This window comes from Sturnira hondurensis, unplaced genomic scaffold (assembly GCF_014824575.4).
Source record: "Sturnira hondurensis isolate 20B ecotype Veracruz unplaced genomic scaffold, ASM1482457v3 Scaffold0018725, whole genome shotgun sequence".
In the NCBI taxonomy this organism is placed as follows: Eukaryota; Metazoa; Chordata; class Mammalia; order Chiroptera; family Phyllostomidae; genus Sturnira; species Sturnira hondurensis.
The window spans coordinates 75,742-95,150 of record NW_028091356.1 but is presented as its reverse complement, the minus strand read 5'-3'; the positions used below and the strand labels follow the sequence as shown (position 1 = coordinate 95,150).

At 51.4% G+C, this 19,409-nt stretch overlaps 1 protein-coding gene across 3 annotated transcripts in view; it reads right to left on the bottom strand.

The window, feature by feature from the left end:
- Positions 1-2,556: 2,556 nt before the first annotated feature.
- Positions 2,557-19,409, bottom strand: part of CFAP57 (cilia and flagella associated protein 57) — a 55,039-nt gene continuing 38,186 nt past the window's right edge. For all 3 annotated transcript variants that reach the window (XM_037069620.1, XM_037069621.1, XM_037069622.1), the window contains exons 19-23: positions 18,230-18,346; positions 16,815-16,949; positions 16,594-16,737; positions 9,285-9,417; positions 2,557-2,934 (exon numbers count right to left, since the gene is read on the bottom strand). In XM_037069620.1, the coding sequence (XP_036925515.1) occupies positions 2,720-2,934; positions 9,285-9,417; positions 16,594-16,737; positions 16,815-16,949; positions 18,230-18,346 (744 nt within the window). In that variant the 3' untranslated portion in view covers positions 2,557-2,719. The remainder of the gene's footprint in view (positions 2,935-9,284; positions 9,418-16,593; positions 16,738-16,814; positions 16,950-18,229; positions 18,347-19,409) is intronic.

Genomic DNA, 19,409 nt, shown 5'->3' with positions numbered 1-19,409 from the left:
GACTGCAACCAGAAGGGTAAGAGTAGAGTCCATGTGCCCATGCCTGTCCACTTGTGTGACCAGCAAGGTTCCTAAGGCTGCAGCAGGAGAAGGGGGCTGCCAGGCCCACTTCATTAGTGAGGAGTGGACGGGAAGGAGGGACCCTGTGAAGGAGGAGGCGGTGCCAGTGAAGGAGGTGAGACCCGCCCTATGGGGTCAGATTCCGCAGTGGAAGGAGGTCTCAGGTGCAGCAGCCACCAATCAGTGCCACCCAACAGGCTGACGTAAGGACATACAAGACAGAACAAGGAGAGGTAAACAAGATCGGACCTCTGACCCCGGATTTGCTGGGAAGAAGCTGTGCTCACTCCTGTGCAGCTGAGAAAACAGGCTGCTGACCTGCGGGCCACGGGGCAGGCTCCACTGGGCGGGGCCCTCCTTGGCCTTGCTCCTCCTTGGCCTGGCTCTCCGCACCCCCACAGCCGGGCCCTGGCCAGGCCAGCGTCCATCGTTTGAGTGCTGCTACATCCTGGCCACTGCGAATCAAACCCCCAGGGCCCCGAGAAGAGACCCAGTTTCCTCGGCAAGTTCCTTCTCACCCAGTCTTTCTCCCTCCCTTGTTGCTTGGATAACCCCACCCCCGCCCTGAGTCCTAGAGTCAGAAGAACTCACTTCTCTGCTTCTCCAGGGCCTCCATGTTGATTCCAGCAGCTGTCCCCACATGTGTGGTCCCACAGTGTCCTCCTAACTGGTTCCCCCTACTCCGCTCTTGGGTCCTTCAGTCAATGATCCACCCAGATAACTGAGTGGACTTTTATTTATTTTATTTTTTAAAAAGATTTTATTTATTTATTTTTAGGGGGGGAGGGAGGGAGGAAGAGAGGGAGAAACATCAATGTGTGGTTGCCTCTCACATGCCCTCTACTGGGAACCTGGCCCACAACCCAGACATGTGCCCTGACTGGGAATGGAACCTGCAACCCTTTGGTTTACAGGCTGGCATTCAATCCACTGAGCCACAGCAGCCAGGGCCCTGAGTGGACTTTTAAATCAGACTCAGCTTGCCTGCGTGGAACTGAGAGCCTAGAAGGAGAGGCAGCCTCAGACAACTGAACAGACATGTTATGGCCAGGGTTATGAGAGGAAACTGTGGCGAATGTAATTTAGATGGGGGTGGGAGGAGTCAGGGATTGTCTTCCTAAAGAAGTGACATTTCTGTTATCCTCTGAAGGATGAGTAGAAGTTCATCGATTGAGGTGTCAGGGCAAGGGCATTTCAGACAGACAAACCAGCCCGTGGGAAGACCTGGAGGCTGGGAAGAACTTGGCCTTTTGTAGGGATTGAAAGGAGGCCAGTGTGTCAAGAGCTTGGGAAGCCGTGGGAAGTGACTCTCAGTGGCTCAGCACTGGGCTGTGCAGTGTGTCTTCGACACCCGGCACCATCTGGCCCTGCTGACCCTATTTTGAGTTGGTTTCTTCTGCAGAATTAAAGCCAAGATGCCGGTTTGGAATGGGGAAACCTGGCTCCCAAAGAGCCCGTCCACCCAGCACGGCTGTTGTCTCAGTGGGTGAGGCTCTCAGGGGTGCCCGCAGGTTTCCCTGCACCCCCGGCCTGGCCTCGCAGTGGGCAGAGGACATGCTGGGGTGCAGGAGATAAGCTGGCCACTGAGACTGGAGGTGGGCTGGTGGGGAGGTGGGCACTGCTAGGGAGAGAGACCCATGCACACTTTGCTTTGTGCCCTCTGCCCCGAGCCTGCCTTCCACTATTCCCAGCCCTCAGGAGAGATCTGCCAAGTGCGATATCTGTGTCTCAGCTCTTGCTGGGGAAACTCACCCGAAGCAGCAGACAGGGGAACTTGGGGAGATGCCTTGGGGACACCAGGTTTAAACCAGCCATCAGGGACCAGCAGGGACTGGGGGTTTATTTGTTTTTTGGGTCTTAGGAGGGTGTCTGGCCTCTGCAGGTGGGGGAACACAGGGCCATTTGGGCAGATTGCTTTGCTCTTTAGTGCATAAAAACTACCTTTTCTGGTATGTGTGGCTGGGTCACACATACAGTATGGGGCCCCAAGGAAGAGGTGTCCCCCCCCAGAAATGGAGGAGTAGGAAAGGGCCCTGAGGAACAAGGAAGGCAAGTCTAGAGTGGCATGGAGGTGAGAAAAATAAGGGCAGAGCTCTGATTATAGTTCTAACAACAGAGTCAGCAGATAAGGAAGACCCAGGGGAACTTCGCCATGTTCATTATTTTAGTCCCGTGTTTACACAAATGTAAAAATCCTCAGAACACTTCATTAGGGTTCACAGAGGAGAAGAAAATGCAGGAGGCTTTGTCTGGTCTCGTCTTGGCTGGCAGAGAAGGAAACCAGGTCATAACTGGGAGCGGGCAACCCATTCGTGAGGCCCAGAGAGGAAAGGGGGTGGCAGGAAGCCAGCTACGAGTTCAGTGTGGTTTCCATAGGGACGGGCAGCAGCGACTCGGGAGGAGCTCAAGCCCCTCCCACCAGCCCTCAGGGTCCCTCTTTCCCTTCCTCCTTCCCCAGCTCCCTGGATGAGCAGAGAGTTGGACACAGCTGTGGGCTAACAGCTTTATTCTGAGCAAGCCTCACATTCCTCTGGGCTGGAGAAAGAGACTGGTGCCCTCAGGGCAATCAGTGCTGCAGGGACAGCAGCCCAGAGTTGGTCTGAGGACAGGTGCTCAGTGCTTCTTCTAGTGTGACTGGAGATGGCCCACCGGAGGGGGGTCACTTGATCTGCACCTCAAAGTCCTCTTCTGACCCGATGAGGGAAGGAAGCCGAATCCCCGTGATGGGGTGGAACCCCGGGACCTGCTCCTGTTCTTGGATCTGGTCTCTGAGGCGCTGGATTTCCAGGCGCTGCATTTCAATAATTCTCCCGGTTTCTTCTTGATCGTTTAGTCTCATGGTGGGAGAGACGCCGAGCATGTTCGTACTGGACACTGTAAGGGACAGAGCAGGACTAATGTGGGCCAGTCACTGAATGGCAGCAAAGCCTTTTTGAGACCAGCATATCCTCCCTCCCTCCCTTCCTCCCGCCTCAGACTTTTATGGAGCAGCTACTATGGGGTAGACACTCCATCCCAGATGCCAGGTATACAGAGATGAGCCACTTCACTGTCTCACAGAGTTGGAGAAATGAAGAGACCCACTTGAGCGTGATAGACAAATGCTGAGCGTGACCTCAGCCCTGCCCTCTCCTGAGCCCCTCAGACGGACTGCCCTGAGGCCCCCTCCAGGGCAGGCTGCTCCTTCTCCCATTCCTCATACCCAAGCAGGGGGCCTCTCCTGTTGACTTCGGTTGCTACCAGTCCACCAGTCCTCCTCCTCAGGGAAACCCCTGCTCCTGGAGACGGACTCCTCTCTCCCCTCCTGCTGTGGCCACTCATTCATGTTCCTCGAGGCCTTTCCCCGGACTCTCGTTCACCCTCAGGTGCTGCCATCACCCTGGGCAACACTGGTGTCCACGAGGGTCCAGGGCTCATCCATGACTTTGCCTCACAAGGCTGGACCCTCAGCATCAATGTCCTTGGCGTCTGTGTGGCTTCCCCTCCCTTGTCACACACAAGCACTGCATTCTCCCCTCAGGGCCTCCCTTCCTGTCTTATGCTTGAGCCCCCTGGCCTGTGACTGAGTCTGGCCCTCCTCTTCCTGGACAGCTCCATCTTTTACCCACCAAGTGGGGTCCTTTTACATCCACTCCCTTTCCGTCCAGTTAGACCCACAGTGCGTTTCTTGAGCCTTTTCTCGCAGCGCCCTCGGTGGTCTAGGTATTTTCCTTCGGCCCCACGTGCCCGCACAGCCCAGACCCGAGACGATCCCACCACGCAGTGTCCCACTTTCACATCTGGCCTGACGCACGCCGCCGAGAAAGTAACGCGTGAGATTCGAGTTCTGCATGTCCACAGTCTGCAAACTCTCAATCTCCATGGCAGCACTTCCAAAGGTCAATCTCGAGCTCCCCTCCCCTGCTCCCTTTAAACAACTGTGGTAAAATATACATAACATAAAATTTGCCTTGTAAAGCATTTTAAGTGTACACTTCAGCAGTGTTAAGGACATTTGCACTGTTCTGCAACCAATCCCCAGAACTCTCTCCTCTTGCAAAACTGAAACGCCGTACTCAGTGAACGGCAACTCTCCGCTCTCCCCCACCCGCAGCCCCGGGCAGCCTTGGTTCTACTTCTCGTCCCTAGGAGTGTGCCTGCTCTAGAGGCACCTCGGATAAGTGGGACTGTGGGTGTTTGTCTTTTTGTGACTGGTTTATTCCATTTAGTATGGTGTCCTCAAGGTTCATCTATGTTATATCATATGTCTAAATTTCCTTCCTTTTAAAGACTGAATAATATTCTATTGCATGTGTATACCGCATTTTGTTTATCCAGTCACCTACGAGGGACACTTTGGCTGCTTCCACCTTTGGTTACTGTGAATACTGCTGCCGTGAACATGGATGTACAAATATCTCTTTGATACCCTGCTTTTAATTTTGGGGGGTATATACTCAGAAGCAAAATTTCTGCCCTGGCTGGCGTGGCTCAGTGGGTTGAGTGCTGGCTTGTGAACCAAAGGGTCGCCAGTTTGATTCCCAGTCAGGGTACATGCCTGGGTTGCGGGCCAGGTCCCCAGTAGGGGCACATGAGAGGCAACCACACATGGATGTTTCTCTCCCTCTCTTTCTCCCTCCCTTCCCCTCTCTCTAAAAATAAATAAAATTTTTTTTAAAATGAAGTAAAACTTTGGATTCAAATGGTAACTGTATCTTTCATGTTTTGAGGAACTGCCAGCCTGTTTCCCACAGTGGCTGTGCCGTTTTAACACAGTAACCACCCCAATGGGTGTGAGGTGGCATCGTGTATTTTGGGTCGGCGTTTCCCTAATCATTAGTGGCGGTGAGCATGTTTTCATGGGCCTGTGGTCATTTGTTTATATCTTCTTTGCAGAAATGCCTATTCGAGTCCTTTGCCCATAGTTTAATCTCTCTCTCTCTCTTTTTCTTCCTTCCTTTTTTCTTCTTTTTTTGGTTGTGGTTAAGGTGTAGAAGTACTGTATATATTCTGGTATCAGTCCTTTATCATATACGTGGCTGGTAAATATTTTTTTTCCTATTTTGTAGTTTGCCTTTTTATTCTTGTTCTTTAATGCACAAAAGTTTTAAATTTTGATATAGTCAGTCTGCTAATCTATTTCTCCTTTTGTTGCCTGTGTTTAAAAAAAACTTTATTTGTTTTTAAAGAGAGGGGAAGGGAGGGAAAGAAACACTGATATGAGAGAAAAATTGGTCGCTTCTCGCATGCCCCCAACCAGGGGCCTGGCCTGCAACCCAGGCATGTGCCCTGAGTGGGAATTGAACCAGTGACCCTTCAGTTCCGAGGCTGGGACTCAGTCCACTGAGCCACACCAGCCAGAGGTTGTTGCCCATGTTTCTGATGTCACACCTAACACATCATTGCCAAATAATACAATGTAATAAAGCTTTTCCCCTATATTCTCTTCTACAGGTTTTATAGTTTCAGCTCCTATACTTAGGTGTTTGGTTTACTTTGAGTTAATTTTTGTATCTGATATAAAGTGAGGGTCCAGCTTCATTCTTCTGCACGCAGACATCCATTTTCCCAGCACCACTTGTCGAAAAGATTGTCTTTCCCATTGAATAGTCTTAGCATCCATGTTGAAAGTCATTTGATCATGTATGTGAGGGTTTATTTCTGGGCTCTCTCTGTTAGTTATTCCATTGATCTATATGTTTGCTTACATGCCAGTGTCACACTGTTTTGATCACTATAGCTTTGCAGTAAGTTTTTAAAATCAATGTATGAGACCTCTTTGTTCTTCTTTTTCAGATTGTTTGGCTATTTGAGGTAACTTGAGATTCCATATGAATTTCAGGATTTTTTAAAAATTCTCACCCAAGGACATGCTTACTGATTTTAGAGAGAGGGGAAGGGAAGGAGAGAGGAAGACAAACATTGGCATGAGAGAGAAACATCGATCAGTTGCCTCTCGTACGTGGCCCAACTGGGGACTGAACCTGCAACCTAGGCAAGTTCCCTGACCAGGAATCAAACCTGCAAACTTTCGGTTTATGGGACAATGCTCCAACCAACTGAGCCACACTAGCCAGGGCTGGACTTTCTATTTCTGTCAGGAAAAACATTCCTGAGCTTTTGACAGGTATTGCATTGAGTCAGTAGATTGCTTTGGTTGGTATTGGCATCTCAACAAGATTGTCTTCTGATTCATGATCGTGAGACATTTTCTGTTTATTGGTGTCTCTTTAACATCTCTCAGCAACATTTGGTCGTCTTCAGTGTGAATGTCTTTTGCCTCCTTGATTAAGGTTACTTCTATTTTATTCTTTTTGATGCTATTGTAAATGAAATTGTTTTCTTAATTTCCTTTTTTGGAATGTTCTTGTTAGTATACAGAAATGCAACTGATTTTTTGTGGGTTGATTTTGTATTTTGCCGTAGGAATTTCTGATCCTTTGCATGAAATCCCCCCTTACCCTTTTTGGAGGTTTAGCGGATTTTTGTCTCTCTACTCTGTCTGCTGTTCTAAAATTTCACGATGATGGCTCTGGTGACGGTCTATTTTTACCCATTGTATTAGACACGAGGGGGATCAAGTAGCTTCTTAAAATTTCCCCTTTGGTTTTCAGCCCCACCTTAGTCCCAGTTCCGGAGGGGCCTGCTGCTGCCCACTCCGGAGCCTCTCGAGGGCTCTGCCGTGCGCACCAGGTCCCTCCAGCCTCCGCAGTCCTGGGGCAGGGGCCAGGCTTCTTGTGCCCATGAGGCGGGTCGCCACCCGGGTATCAGTTTTCCAGCTTTCAGAATTTTGTATCTCTCGTTTCCTTTGGGGTTTTCTTTGATCTTGTGGTTTATGTATGCCATTTTAGTTGGTTTCCGATGAACTGTTTTTAATTAGAAGTTCTAATGACATGGTTTGAATAATGAAGAACAAGCAGGTATGACTGTCAAAAGTGTTCGTTAATTGCATGAATGGAAACTTCATAACAAATGCAGCTAAAGCGAAGACGGTGGTTTGGGGTGGCAACCTCTTCTGTTTGGATGAAGAATTCTTTTTTTAAAAAAAGGATTTTATTTAATTATTTTTAGAGAGAAGGGAAATGAGGGAGAAAGAGAGGAAGAAACATCCATGTGTGGTTGCCTCTCATGTGTTCCCTACTGGGGGCCTGGCCCGCAACCCAGGCATGTGCCCTGACTGGGAACCAGCAACCCTTTGCTTCACAGGCCTGTGCCCAATCCGCTGAGCTACACCAGCCAGGGCTGGATGAAGAATTCTTAAAACCCAACTGAGTTTGGTCAGTTCCTTAGGCAGCTGGAGGATGTACATTTTGAGCTAACGTGTCTTGGTGGGCCCATGTTCAAACCTGGAGGTCGGGCTGAGGTTTTTCATGATCAAGGCAGACGGTTGGTGATCCAGGCCTGCAGCTGTTAGGGACAGGGTCTCCCATGAGAAAACTGTATCATGCGGTGACGGGACGTTTGGTTGTTTAACAACAGTCCCTGGTGGGTGTGGGGGGAAAAGACTGGGGGTGGGAACACCGACGAGGCAACAGTGACAGAGACTGGTACTTGTTGAGGCTGGGGGATGGATTCATTAGACTTTTCTCTCAGTTCTGAAAATGTTTGAAAATTTCCACGATTGTTGTAAGAAAAACCTGGCCATATCATACCTCAACCCGAGGAGGTCTCACTTGGATTGTCTGCTGGGATGCGTGGGCATAGTCAAAGTATTTTTTAAAGAGAAGTTTTGCAATTGTTTACAGGCACATCTACGCTTCACCTCCCACTGAAGGCGGATTCACCTCCAAGAGGCCAAGCATCTCAGCCTTGGCGACACGCTGTGCTCTTCTGCCACACTTTGGACCTGATGTTGCCGCTTCAGGCACTGCTCAGAGGGTTTACTGTTGCGTCAGGTTCTCTTCCACTCCAGTAAAAGGGCACAAGAGGCAACATCTTTATATATATAATGTTCTAGACTCAGGAGAAATGATGAAGGTGGCCGTGTCTGTCTTAACCACAGCACAAGAGACAGCGGGCCCTTGGAAGGCCCGGTCCACAGCCCTGGGCTGTTCAGTTCACTGAGGTTTCTGAGTGTTAATTCCTGTGTGTAACCTCCCCCCCAAAAAAACAATACACTTAAACCACATTGGCTTAATTTTCCATAGAAATGCCTTAGACTCTTGGTTGTTATTGACTACCCAGATAAGAAATGGACATCTGAAAAATGTTCTTTATGGTCTGAAAACCTATAGTGAGATACTATCAGTTATGTTATTCAACATCCCTTTCATAAGCACCCATGTGATAAGTTTTCCATGCAATTTAGTGCCAGGGAAAGATCTGTTTCTCCAGAAAAAGAAACTTCCTTCTTCCATAAATGATAACCGAGTAAATACCCATATTTCTTTGTCTCCTCTTTTGCCTTGGCTGTCAGAAATTCCGAGGAACTTAAGGATATAATTGCAGTAATAACTCATAGTGTCATTTCCCCCTCCCCTTCAAATAGCTTCTGATGTTTTGGTCTTTCATTGTGCAGGTCTGCAACTCCTTATCCACCGTTCTAAAAGCCAAGAAGCTCTACAGATAAAAAGCCTTTTTAAGTGACGGAGTTTGGTGTGAGTGTCCCTCCGTGTCATGACAGAAACACTAATGTGTCTGAGTTCAGAGCGCTGCCCTGGCTGCAGGGCTGCCTTAGAATATGCAGCACACGGCGTGTTCCAAGACAGCGATTTTCAACCGTGTGCTGTGGAAGTTTTAAAACACGCGATACTTGACTATTTAGTCAGGGGCACTGATCTCTTTTCCCCATAGATTGTCAAATAAAATGTGACGACAGCCAACACCACAATAGCTGCCTGCTGTGAATGAACCAGAATTATATCTAAATTTTTGTCAGATTGGCAAAAAATATTATATATTTGTTGGTGTGCCTCAGAATTTTAGTAATTAGTGTTTATGTACCAAGAGAAGAAAAAGGTTGAAAACTGCTGCTCTAAGATCCCAAAGATTCTGAAGTCTGACACGGTAGCTAACCACAAGGATTTTGGACCCGCATATGTTCGAATGTGGTAGGTTCCTCACACATCCTCTGGAGAGCTGGTGTGTGGCTTGCAGAGGCTCCCAGAAGGCTGCAGGGCGGATGTGACCTGGTACAAGCAGACACGTGGGAGAGGAAGCTTTGGAAACCAAAGGGAGACCTGCTCACAGCTGCCATCGGTCCCTTTGCCCCAACGCTGGTCTCTGTTAGCCACTAGTGACATTACCTGTTTCTGAATCCTCCTGCGGGTAGCCTTTCTTGGTCACCTTCAGTGCTGCTTTAAGGTCATAGACTTGGGAGCGGGTTAACTTCAGCTCCCGGCGGAGCTCATTAATCTCCTTGATGAGGGAAACATTTTCCTGCAGAAAAGAAGGAAAGGAGAGTAAGTAGGGATGGATGGCTGTGTGAGCAGTGGGCACAGGGCCTGCCTGGGCCAGAGCCAAGGGTGTGGGGCACAGGTGGGGTTGGTCCTGGGCCCAGACGGGTTATCGGGTTCCTCTGGTGGGGCCTGAGCCATTCTCGCCAATGGCACAGCCTCTCAAGGTCCCAGCTACCTTAGCTTCCGGTGGACTCCAAAGACACAGACAGTGCACACGATTCCTGCCCATCCAGCCTCTTTCCGACATCAACAGCAACAACAGCACTTTCCTAAGCACTTCATATACACTTAATGCACTGAAGTAACATAGTAACCCTATAAGTAGATTCTATTATAATCCCAACTTCACAAAAGAGAAAACTGAGGCAAAGGGGGCTTACGGAACTTGTCCGCATCACACAGACACCAAGTGACAGAGCCAGGGTCCCGCCCCTGGCAGTCTGGCCCCAGAGCTCCGAGCTCTTAAGGGCTGTCCTATACGTTATCCATTTTCCCCCTATACGTTCGTTGTTGAACCTGCATTTATAAGGCATCTGCCATATCCCTGAGATGCAGACAAAAGAAAAAAAGACATGACCATGTTAGGTCCCAAGAGCACACTGTTTAGTGACAAACACGGAAAAGCAAATGGACCATTAACATTTGCGACATCCACAGGAAGGTCACTCCTCTTGTGTTTGACAGTTTCCATCCACCCACCCACCTGTGCATCACCCATCCAATATACACCGAGCACAGTAATTATGTGCCAGGCACTGTGCTGTCCTGTGAGATGGGGCCCCTGCCCCTGAGGACTTTGGGTGCAGTGGGGCATCGGGCTCCGCTGGGCACGAGGGCTGCTTGCTGCATGCAGGAGTGACGCACAGAAGAAACCCCCTTGGCTTCACCTGAATGACCAGGGTGGATTCCTAGGAATTGACCCTTGGGCTGAGGCTTGAAAAAGTTACCATCGAGAAGGTAAGGGGTTTCCCAGACAACCGGCACAGCAGGAGGAGAGCCCGTGAGAGGGCGACTTGTGGCACTGGAAGGTCAAGTGAGAGACGGGAGTGGGGAGGGGTGAGGATGAAGAGCCCGCAGGATGCCGGGCAGTGGGGGCTCTGTACCTGGGAATGAACACTCTTCCCTTCCCATACCTTCCCATTCACACTCAGCACGAGGGCACCAAGGGTGGCTCTGTGGAGGTGCCCCCTTCACCACAGGCCCAGGGGGACACTGGCCACTTTGCTCTCAGAGCCCACAGCCACAGCACTCACATGATCCTGCAGAAGAATGACCTGAGGATGCTGTTAAAGGTGGCTTCCGACTCGTAGGTCTGAGAGTCTGCATTTCTACCCAGCTCCCAAGAGTTGCTGCAGCTGGCCTGTGAGCCAGACCACCAGTGGGTAGCAAGGCCTGGAGGGTGAGAGCACCAAAAACGGCAAACGAAGGCCAAACTCGCACAAAATGGACTCGTGCCAGGAACCAGCTCTGCTTCCATGCAAGACACGGTGTAGGAGCCGTGAGAGTGGAGTCAGAGCCCTGAGAACAGGAGGGTCCGAAGCTCTGCTCTCACCGAGTCCTCACCCTTCTCAGTCACAGGGACAAGCCTGTGGGGCCCGAGAGGGAGCAGGGGCTAACCTGGAGACACCCCCTCATAGTCTTTCCTCCAGGGCTTCTTCATCTAAAGTCAAACACACCTTCAGATTTTCAGGGCGTCACTTCAGTTGAGCCTTCCTCATTCCTCCCTTTTGCCAGTCCCTCATTCTCAGGCGAGGATCTGTGTCTGTTTTCGTGTAAAGTCAGTAGCTTTTCTCCATCTGCTCTTTTACCCTCTTCACCCACCCAGGCCTGGGTGACGAATCTCCCACCTTCCCTGTCCAGGTGCTCTCCAGTGGAGCTCTGTGCGTTTCCTCCCCCGGAGCCCCTCCAAGCTGACTTCCAGGCACGACATGGTCCACTGAGTGTGTGTTTACTGGGTTCTAGGACCTTGGACTCTGTCTTGCCTGTAAGAGGTGCTCCATAAATATTTGTGGACTGGATAAGCAGACTGATAACTAATGAGTGCACACAAAGTTGAATAAGACGAGTTTCTTACTAATGAAGAGATTACACCCTGGGGGTAAAGGTCAGGCAGGACTGAGACAGAAGGGCCTCTCAGAAGAGCCGCAGGAAGCCCGTGGGCCACTTGTGCACATGCAGGAGCTCTCCCCGCTCCTCCTCCTAGTTGGTGGTGGCTTCACTCTCCCGCCTCATTCAACACAGTAATTAACACTACTCAGCTTTCCTAGCATCTTCAGTTACATCTTATCGGCCATCTCCATCCATTTTTGTCACTGGATCCTGTAGATTTCATGCCGGAACTGAACCTCGTGTCCTCCCTTCCCTCAGAGCCTCTCTTCCCTCTGCTACCGTCATGGCCCCAAGTGACTCCCTGTCCCGTGACTGGCACTTCTGGCTCCTGGTACCTTTTGGTGTGAATGCCCATTCTGGACCCGACCATCAGCCTTGGACACCTCCATGGTGCTGGCCACTGAATGGCCCTCCAGGATGTGACTCAGTCCTTATCAGGGTGGATGGGGACCTTTGACCCAACACAGCTGGATTCCCCTGCTCTGCTTGGTCTTTCGTTTGTTCATTCATTCAGTCCTAAAAATTACCTAAGAACTAGCTCCAAAAGGCCTGCCATACACTGGTCCTTGTGCCAGAAACTGGAGGTCCAGCTTATATCCAATGCCAAGAGACGCCATGAAAGTTTGAAGAAGGGCCCTCAGCCCGAGTGAGGAAGGCTCCGTGGGGGGTGGGGAGGGAGGACAGGGAAGAGTGTTTCAGGCCCAGAGTCAAGAGGGAGCAAGCAGGAATTGAGACACTAAATACTCAATGGTAATGATAAAAGTAATCACAACTTCAAGAGTTGATGGGGCTCCCCTCCCTAAAGAATACTTCCTGGGGCAGTTCACGGCCCCAGGATCCAGAGGTCACACTGGAGGCAACTGTGCAGGCAGGTGGGCCTTGGGGCAACATCGTGGGTTTGGTGGATCCAGGCCACCACAACAGAGCAAATAACACGACACACGCCACGCGAATTTTTTGGTTTCCTGGTGCATATAAAAGTTATTTTTATACGGCACTGTAGTCTATTAAAGTGTAATAACATTATATCTAAAAACAATGTATGTATCTTAATTAAAAATACTTTATTACTGAAGCACTATGATCTGAGCTATTGGAAAACTGACAGACTCGCTCAAGGCCTCCTCACACCCCACTCTGGGACAACACGGCATCTGGGAGGTTCGACCAAGCACAGCGCGCCTGAATGTGCTGTGCTAGCTTTGCGCATTGAAACTGTGAACGAAACAGGTTTGCTGCACCTTTTGTTCCTGACCCCTCCTTGGTCAGGCAGGCTTACAGAAACCCCTCTGATACTCCAGACCTCTCAGCTCAGCCCCTCCGTGGCCTGGGGTTCACCAAGTGCCCGGGCGGTGGGTATGTGACAGAGGCAGGCTGGGGAGGCTGAGGTCTGTTGATATAAAAAGCCTTCTACATAAAGGGGCTCTACCCAGCTGTCCAGGATTGCTGTTGGTGGAATGTGCAGCTGGAGAGCCACAGGTGGGAATTGGCTGGCACATTCAACACCCACACAGTTGGCAGGGAAGGCAAAGAATGCCTATAGCACCCCCTACTGGCTTCTCCTGAGTCAGTATCTTTAAGAAGACGGCCATGGGGAAAGAGCAGACAACTGATTTATTCTGTGAACTTGGAAGCCCTGCATTGGTGGCATTTTTCTGGAACCCACAGTGGGTGGGCTCATCGTTTGCCAAATTGTACAAATGAGCCATTTCTCTGCTCTTCTTTCAAACTTCTTCTCCTGTCTAACCTGACACTGCTATTAATCATTTCTACCCTGAAATGTCTTTTGACATTTCCCCCTTCCAAGCCTTTCTTTTCTTCCTTTAACATGGCTTTTCCTGCCCCTTGCCTTTCCCCACCAGCCCTTCCACCTGCCAAGTGACGTAACCTTTTTGGAACAGATAACGCCTCTATCTACTTAAGAAACCTTAGGTGGCACCTGCTTACCCGATGACCTTTATGCTTCTTGGTTTGGCCGGGAAAGTCCTTGCAGTGTGGCCCGAAGCTGCCTGCTGTTGCAGTGGGCCCTTCTCCCCGTCCCTGTGCTGGGCAACAAAGCAAGGTCTGGGGGCCCCTGGGACTCCGAACACTCCACAGGCCTTGCTCTTCTCTGCCTGTTCTTGGGCTGTGCCCTCTGACCGAAAAGGTTCCTCCCCCACTTGCTTCACCCCCTACTCACCCTTCATGGCCCGGCTCAAAGGCCGCTTCCCCTACCTGCAGCCCACCTCCACAAGGAGCTCACAGCCCTGGAGACACTGAGGGACCGGTCCTTCCCTGTGTCTTGCTCCAGCTCCCCCCGAGGAGCTCCCTGGGGGAAGGCCTGCTGTCACACCCACCTAGGGGTCCCAGAACTGTCCAGGTAAGAAGCCAGGAGAACAGCACACTGAATGAACAAAGTCCGTGTCCTACATATTGGCATACCATAGCCACTCATTGCCGTGTCTGCAAGCATGCTGGGACCTCCGTGTTCCTGTCTGCACCTCCAATGACACAGTGACCTCATTTTCTGTTTTCTAATGAGTGTCTCTCAGATGCCATGTCCGCCCTGGCTTCTCCTGTCCGTTTTGGACTGAAGCGCGAGGGCCTTGGAGCCCGCAGACACGGCCCCTTCTCAGTACACACCAAGGCAGCAGGCGCCTGGGCCCCAGCTGGGGTGTCTGGGATCGGTTGAGTGGCCCCCCCGCTCCGGTCCCCCCAGCCCACAGGTACCCCTGGTCCGTGTTGTGGGTGGCCTTCCAGGCTCTCTCACTGGATTTCCAACTTGGTTCTTCAATAGGCCTTTTGCTTGGTAGACAAGAGGGGAAATAATTTTTGAGCACCTGTTCTGTACCTGGCCAGTGTTAAGGGCTTTATATTAGTTATCGCATCCAAACTTCGCATTAACTCGCTGAAGTTGGTGTTTTCTTCCCCACTTTGTAGATAGGGAAGGTAGCTCCTGAAGAAGTCAAGGGATTTTCTCAGTGGCTGAGGCAGGTAAACGAGGTCTGCACAGCGTCAGTGTCTGCCCAACACCTGGCCTGGCCCTGGCCCGGCCCCTCACCTTCAACTTAAGATCAAAGAAAGGAATGACTTTTAAAACCCAGACCAGTGGTCTTTTTGTTTTTTTGTTTTTCTCCTCATCCAAGGACAGGCTTAGTGATATTTAGAGAGGGAGGAGGGTGAGAAACATCAATTAGTAGGCACCCAGGCTGGGGGACCAAACCCACAACCCAGGCATGTGCCCTGACCAGGGATCGAACCTGCAACCTTTTGGTTTATGGGATTATGCTCCAACCGAGCCACACCAGCCAGGGCCAGAGCAGTGGTTTTGAAAAGTTGCCTTTAAAAAAAAATCTTCCAAATGAAGTCTTACACAGAGCCTGCAGTAAAAAGCAAGCTGGGGGGCAAGGGGTGCGAACCCTGCCCCCCGCCCCCCTCTTGCTCCCTGCAGTTGTCTGGGGTACTTCTAGGGGCTCCTCAGCACATGGGTTTACAATGCTGCCCAAGAAAACACTCTTCCAGGGATTTCCCTCTGCCCGCCGTTGGGGAGTGAGTGGCAGGGCTGGCCAGGCACCCTACGGGGCCTCTGCTGCTCCCATACCCGACCTGTACCCTGGCCCAGCAGGAGTGGGCACACAGCCTCTGGGGGCACTGAGGAGCAAAAGGGGACCCCCAAGTGGCCTCGTGCTGATGCCTGCACCTTTTGGCAAGCCTGCTGTCTCTGCTTTCTTCCCTCAGTTTTCTGTTATGACTGACACTTGCTTTGGAGCCTGCTGGGCACAGAGAGAGGCACGAGCCCCTGGCAGACACTCTGGGCCTGTTCCCTGGTAGCAGGACACAGACAGGAGCTCAGCAGTGTCACACACTGCCGACTGCTCCTGAGGCCCCACTGGTCCCACAGGCCACACGTTGCACTCCCGGCGGGGTTCCTCATACTTGGGGGCCCTTGAGACCCTGAGCAATGGCTCTGTGTATCAGCTGCTCGTGCCTCAGGGCCTCACCAACTGCAGCCACCTCTGCCCCTGGGCCTCTGACTGCTCTCTCGGCCCTGGAGTGGGGCAGTGGTTATCCACAGCGTGGGCTGCCTTTAAGCAAGGGCTACTTGTAAGGTGACACAGGACCTGCCATGCCTGGGCCTGGCCAGAACTGCAGGGTGCTCTGCCCAGCAGTGAACAGACTGGCCAAGCTGGACACTGGCTTGTCTCCATCCAACTGCAGCCCATCCCCATTCCAGTATTTTAATTATGGCATGAAGGAAATATAAGCATAAAAAGGAATGTGCCTTATTAATGCAATTCTGATTAATCCACATTAATTGCCTCAGACAACACTAATACCCAAACAGAAATCTGGCAGAAGAGGCTTGACTGGCAGTCCGGATAATGTGTTTAAACTGAGGTAGCAATAATGGGGTCAGGTTCTCTGCACAGCCCGATGGAGGATCCTGGGAGCTGGGTGTGGAGGGCTCATTAAATCAGATCGAGGCTCTTCGGGTGGGTGTGGTCAACTCTGCACCCCAGAGATAAGGGTAGGAACCTGAGGCACCAGAAAAGTCGGATGAGGTGGGTGGAGACAGGCGCATTCAGAGAAGAAAACTTGGCCAGCAGGGACCTTGTGATATGAGTAGCAGAATAAAAAGCAGCAGAACAAAGGAAGGTGAAATAGGAGATGGAAATGCAGGAGAGGGAGAGTGGGACTCAGGAGAGTTAAAATCACGCGGATGAAGGTCCAGAAGGTACAGGGGTCAGCCAGAGGGGTGAGGCAGGGCACAGAAGTGCTCTGGATAAAGATGAGGCAGAGGAGAGAAACGGGTGAAGCCAGGGGGAGAGATGCAGGGACAGCGGTGGGGCGGGCCTGGGCACAGATATGCCTGGGAGACCTCCAGGGTGGGGCTCTGGGCCCTGGTCCTGGCCGGGAGGAGCTCTGGGAGGTCGGAGGAGAGGAGTCAAAGAGAAGGTTTTAGGGAAAGCCAGCGGGTCCCCTGAGTACTGGGAGATCTCAGAGGCCCTCAGAGGCTCTCTTGTCTGGACGCTTGGCCTCCCAGAGCCGGCAGGGAGCGTGCAGGTACCTGCATGATGCGGACGTAGTCGGTGCGGTGCAGCTCGCTCTCCTTCACCACCTTCTTCTTGAGAGTGGCCAGGTTCCTCTCCAGGTGCTCCCGCTGGCGGGCGTACTCCTGCTGCAGGTCTGTGTTCAGCCCTGCGATCTCCACCTGATGGGGCCGAAGGTCCTCCGTGAGCGAGGGGAGACCGGGAAGAAGGGGAGGGTGGGCCGGGAGGCAGAGCTCACCATGTCTGCCCGCTGCACGTACTTCTCAAAGAGACCTCGGACCTTCTCCTTCAGCTGCCGGGGCTCCTGGATGTACGCTACACAGTTGTGCAGGTCTGTCTTAAACCGTTTGACCAGCGCTTCCAGGTCCCGCTCCTGCAACCACAGGTGCTTACTTCTGGCAGCCGCGGGACTCCCCGGGGTGAGGGTGGGGGCAGGGGCTGCAGGCTAATGGTTGCAGAGAGGGACAGGAGACACCGCATCTGGGACTTGGGCACGGAGACCTAGATGGGCACACAGCCTGGAGGTGGAGGCACTGAAGCTCTTGTGCACCTGGCCTGAACAGTGTCATCTGTAAGAGGACATGGACTGACTCCTTTAGTGGCTCTGGTTCCATTCAGGAGCACAGGCCTTCGGAGCTGACAGGGAGTGCAGCAGTCACCCTTACGCCTTTCTGAGCCACGATGGAGCATCACTTCTCTCCTGCAGGCCCCTGGGCCGGCCAGGACTTCCATAGCTCCTTCTGGCTCACCCAGGGTTTACCCTTCCCGAGGCCTGCTGTGATGGGTAGGGGGAGGAAGAAGACAAGATTGGGCTAGATCTTCTCTTTCCCATCATGCTTTCTCTGGTACCCATGTTCCCTTAGCCTTGACATAGCCGGTCTCTCCTCTCTCCTGGCTCCCATGGCCCTGTATTCATATTCCATGATTTCCCACTGTGCATCATAATTATTACACACCCGCCACAAATCACCTGCCAACCGTTTCAGTTTGTGAAGGGCAGGACCTGCGTCGGTTCACGTTTGCAGCTCTGTAAGAGTTCCTGGTATTACCTAGCACAGAGCCAATGCTTAATGTGGGGGATGGAAACATTCAATCTGATCCAACCAACATGACAGGTGCCCGGTGCCAGGGGGTGAGGGTGCAGCCAAGGCCGGGCCCAGGGCTGGATGACCCGGCTCCTGGTACTGGCTCTGTAGCTACTAACTGTTGATGCGAGCTGAAGTGTCTTAACCTCCTGGACCTTCTGGACCTGCTTTCCTTATTTCTTACACAAAGAGACCGGAGCTGGTGATCTCTGAGGTCCTCCTAGACTCAGCATTGACTTGGTAGCCCAAGTCTCTAACTGATGACCACAAATGACCTCCCTGAGCATGCTCCTCCCAGGACAAACAAGCCAGTGCTGTGAGCATTCCCATGAAAATGGTCTGCCACCCACTGGTCGCTTAACCCAAAGGCACCCTATAGTCCCAGAGGGATTCAGTCACATAAATTTGCACGGGCCTGAAATCTGGCAGGGCTGTGAGCAAGGATGCCAGTTAAAATGGGAATGTATCTCAGCAGCGGGCTGGCTCTGTCTCTTAGAGGCCAGCTGCCCGCGGCAGACAGGTGCCGGATCCTGAATACAAGAGCTCCAGACGCTGAGAATCCTCACACCTTCTGCCTCTCTCTGCGCATCTCCTGATCGGTGGCTCTTAATTTCTGCCACAGTTCTGTGATGTTCAGCTCCAGCTGGGAGTTCTGCTTATGGAAACGCTCCAGTTCGGCTTCCATCTGTGGAAAACAAGGGACAGGGTCAAGAATAAGAAAGTAAGAGAATGAAAAGTAGGTTCGAATTGAAATCTTTTCGTGGGAATGTCTCCCTTGTTACCAGGATATGTCTTTTCTAGTTCCCACATGTTCTCTGGAACAAAATCTTTCTTTTTACTCCTTGCCATCCCCAAAGCCCCCACCACCTTGGTTGACATGTTAACACAACCATATTTTTCTATAGCCAGGCTATGAATTTTTCACTGTTAGTTGCCTTATTCCTTCAACCAAGCTCATTGCCTTCTTCTCATGCATTCCTTATAAATTGATAACTCTCAGGTACTGGAACCTGAGGCAGGGTCCTGCAGAGAAGCACCTTTCTTGGCTTCTTTGTGACGTCGGGTGAGTGAATCTTGACCCTCTGGGGCCACAACACATCTGTGTCAATACTAAAGCTGAAAGTTTTGAGGGACTGGTGTGTAGGTGTCCCCAGCCAAAGGCATAAGACTGGAAAGAGGAAGCTGAGAAGGAAGTTCTGTCTAATTGCTCTGTTGAAAGAGTCTTAATAAGTCCAAATGAGGGGAGTGTCCCAGCTTCAAAAGAAAAAGCAGCCCTGCCTGGTGTGGCTCAGTGGATTGGGTGCTGGACTGCGAACCAAAGGGTCACTGTGTTCGATTCTCAGTCAGGGCACATGCCTGGGTTGCGGGCCAGGTCCCCAGTAGGGGGTGCATGAGAGGCGATCACACATTGATGTTTCTCTCCCTCTCTTTCTCCTTCCCTTACTCTCTCTAAAAATAAATAAATAAAATCTTCAATTGAACAAAGGGAAAGCAGAAACCACACAGAGCTTCTTAAAGATTTTCCTCATTGTTGCCTTTTTACTAACTGAAGATGTGACTGACATCTGGAGCTTCTGATGAGCATGAGACCAGCTCTGGGGGAGCTCTCAGTTGGTCTAATTCCTCCCAAAGGGGAGGAGTGATGCTCATTTACACACTAAATCTTGTGAACCCTGGTGTTCCTGTTAGTAGAGAGGTTTGCCATTTTGGGGACATGGGACAGTTCACTGGTTTTGTGTATAGCTGGA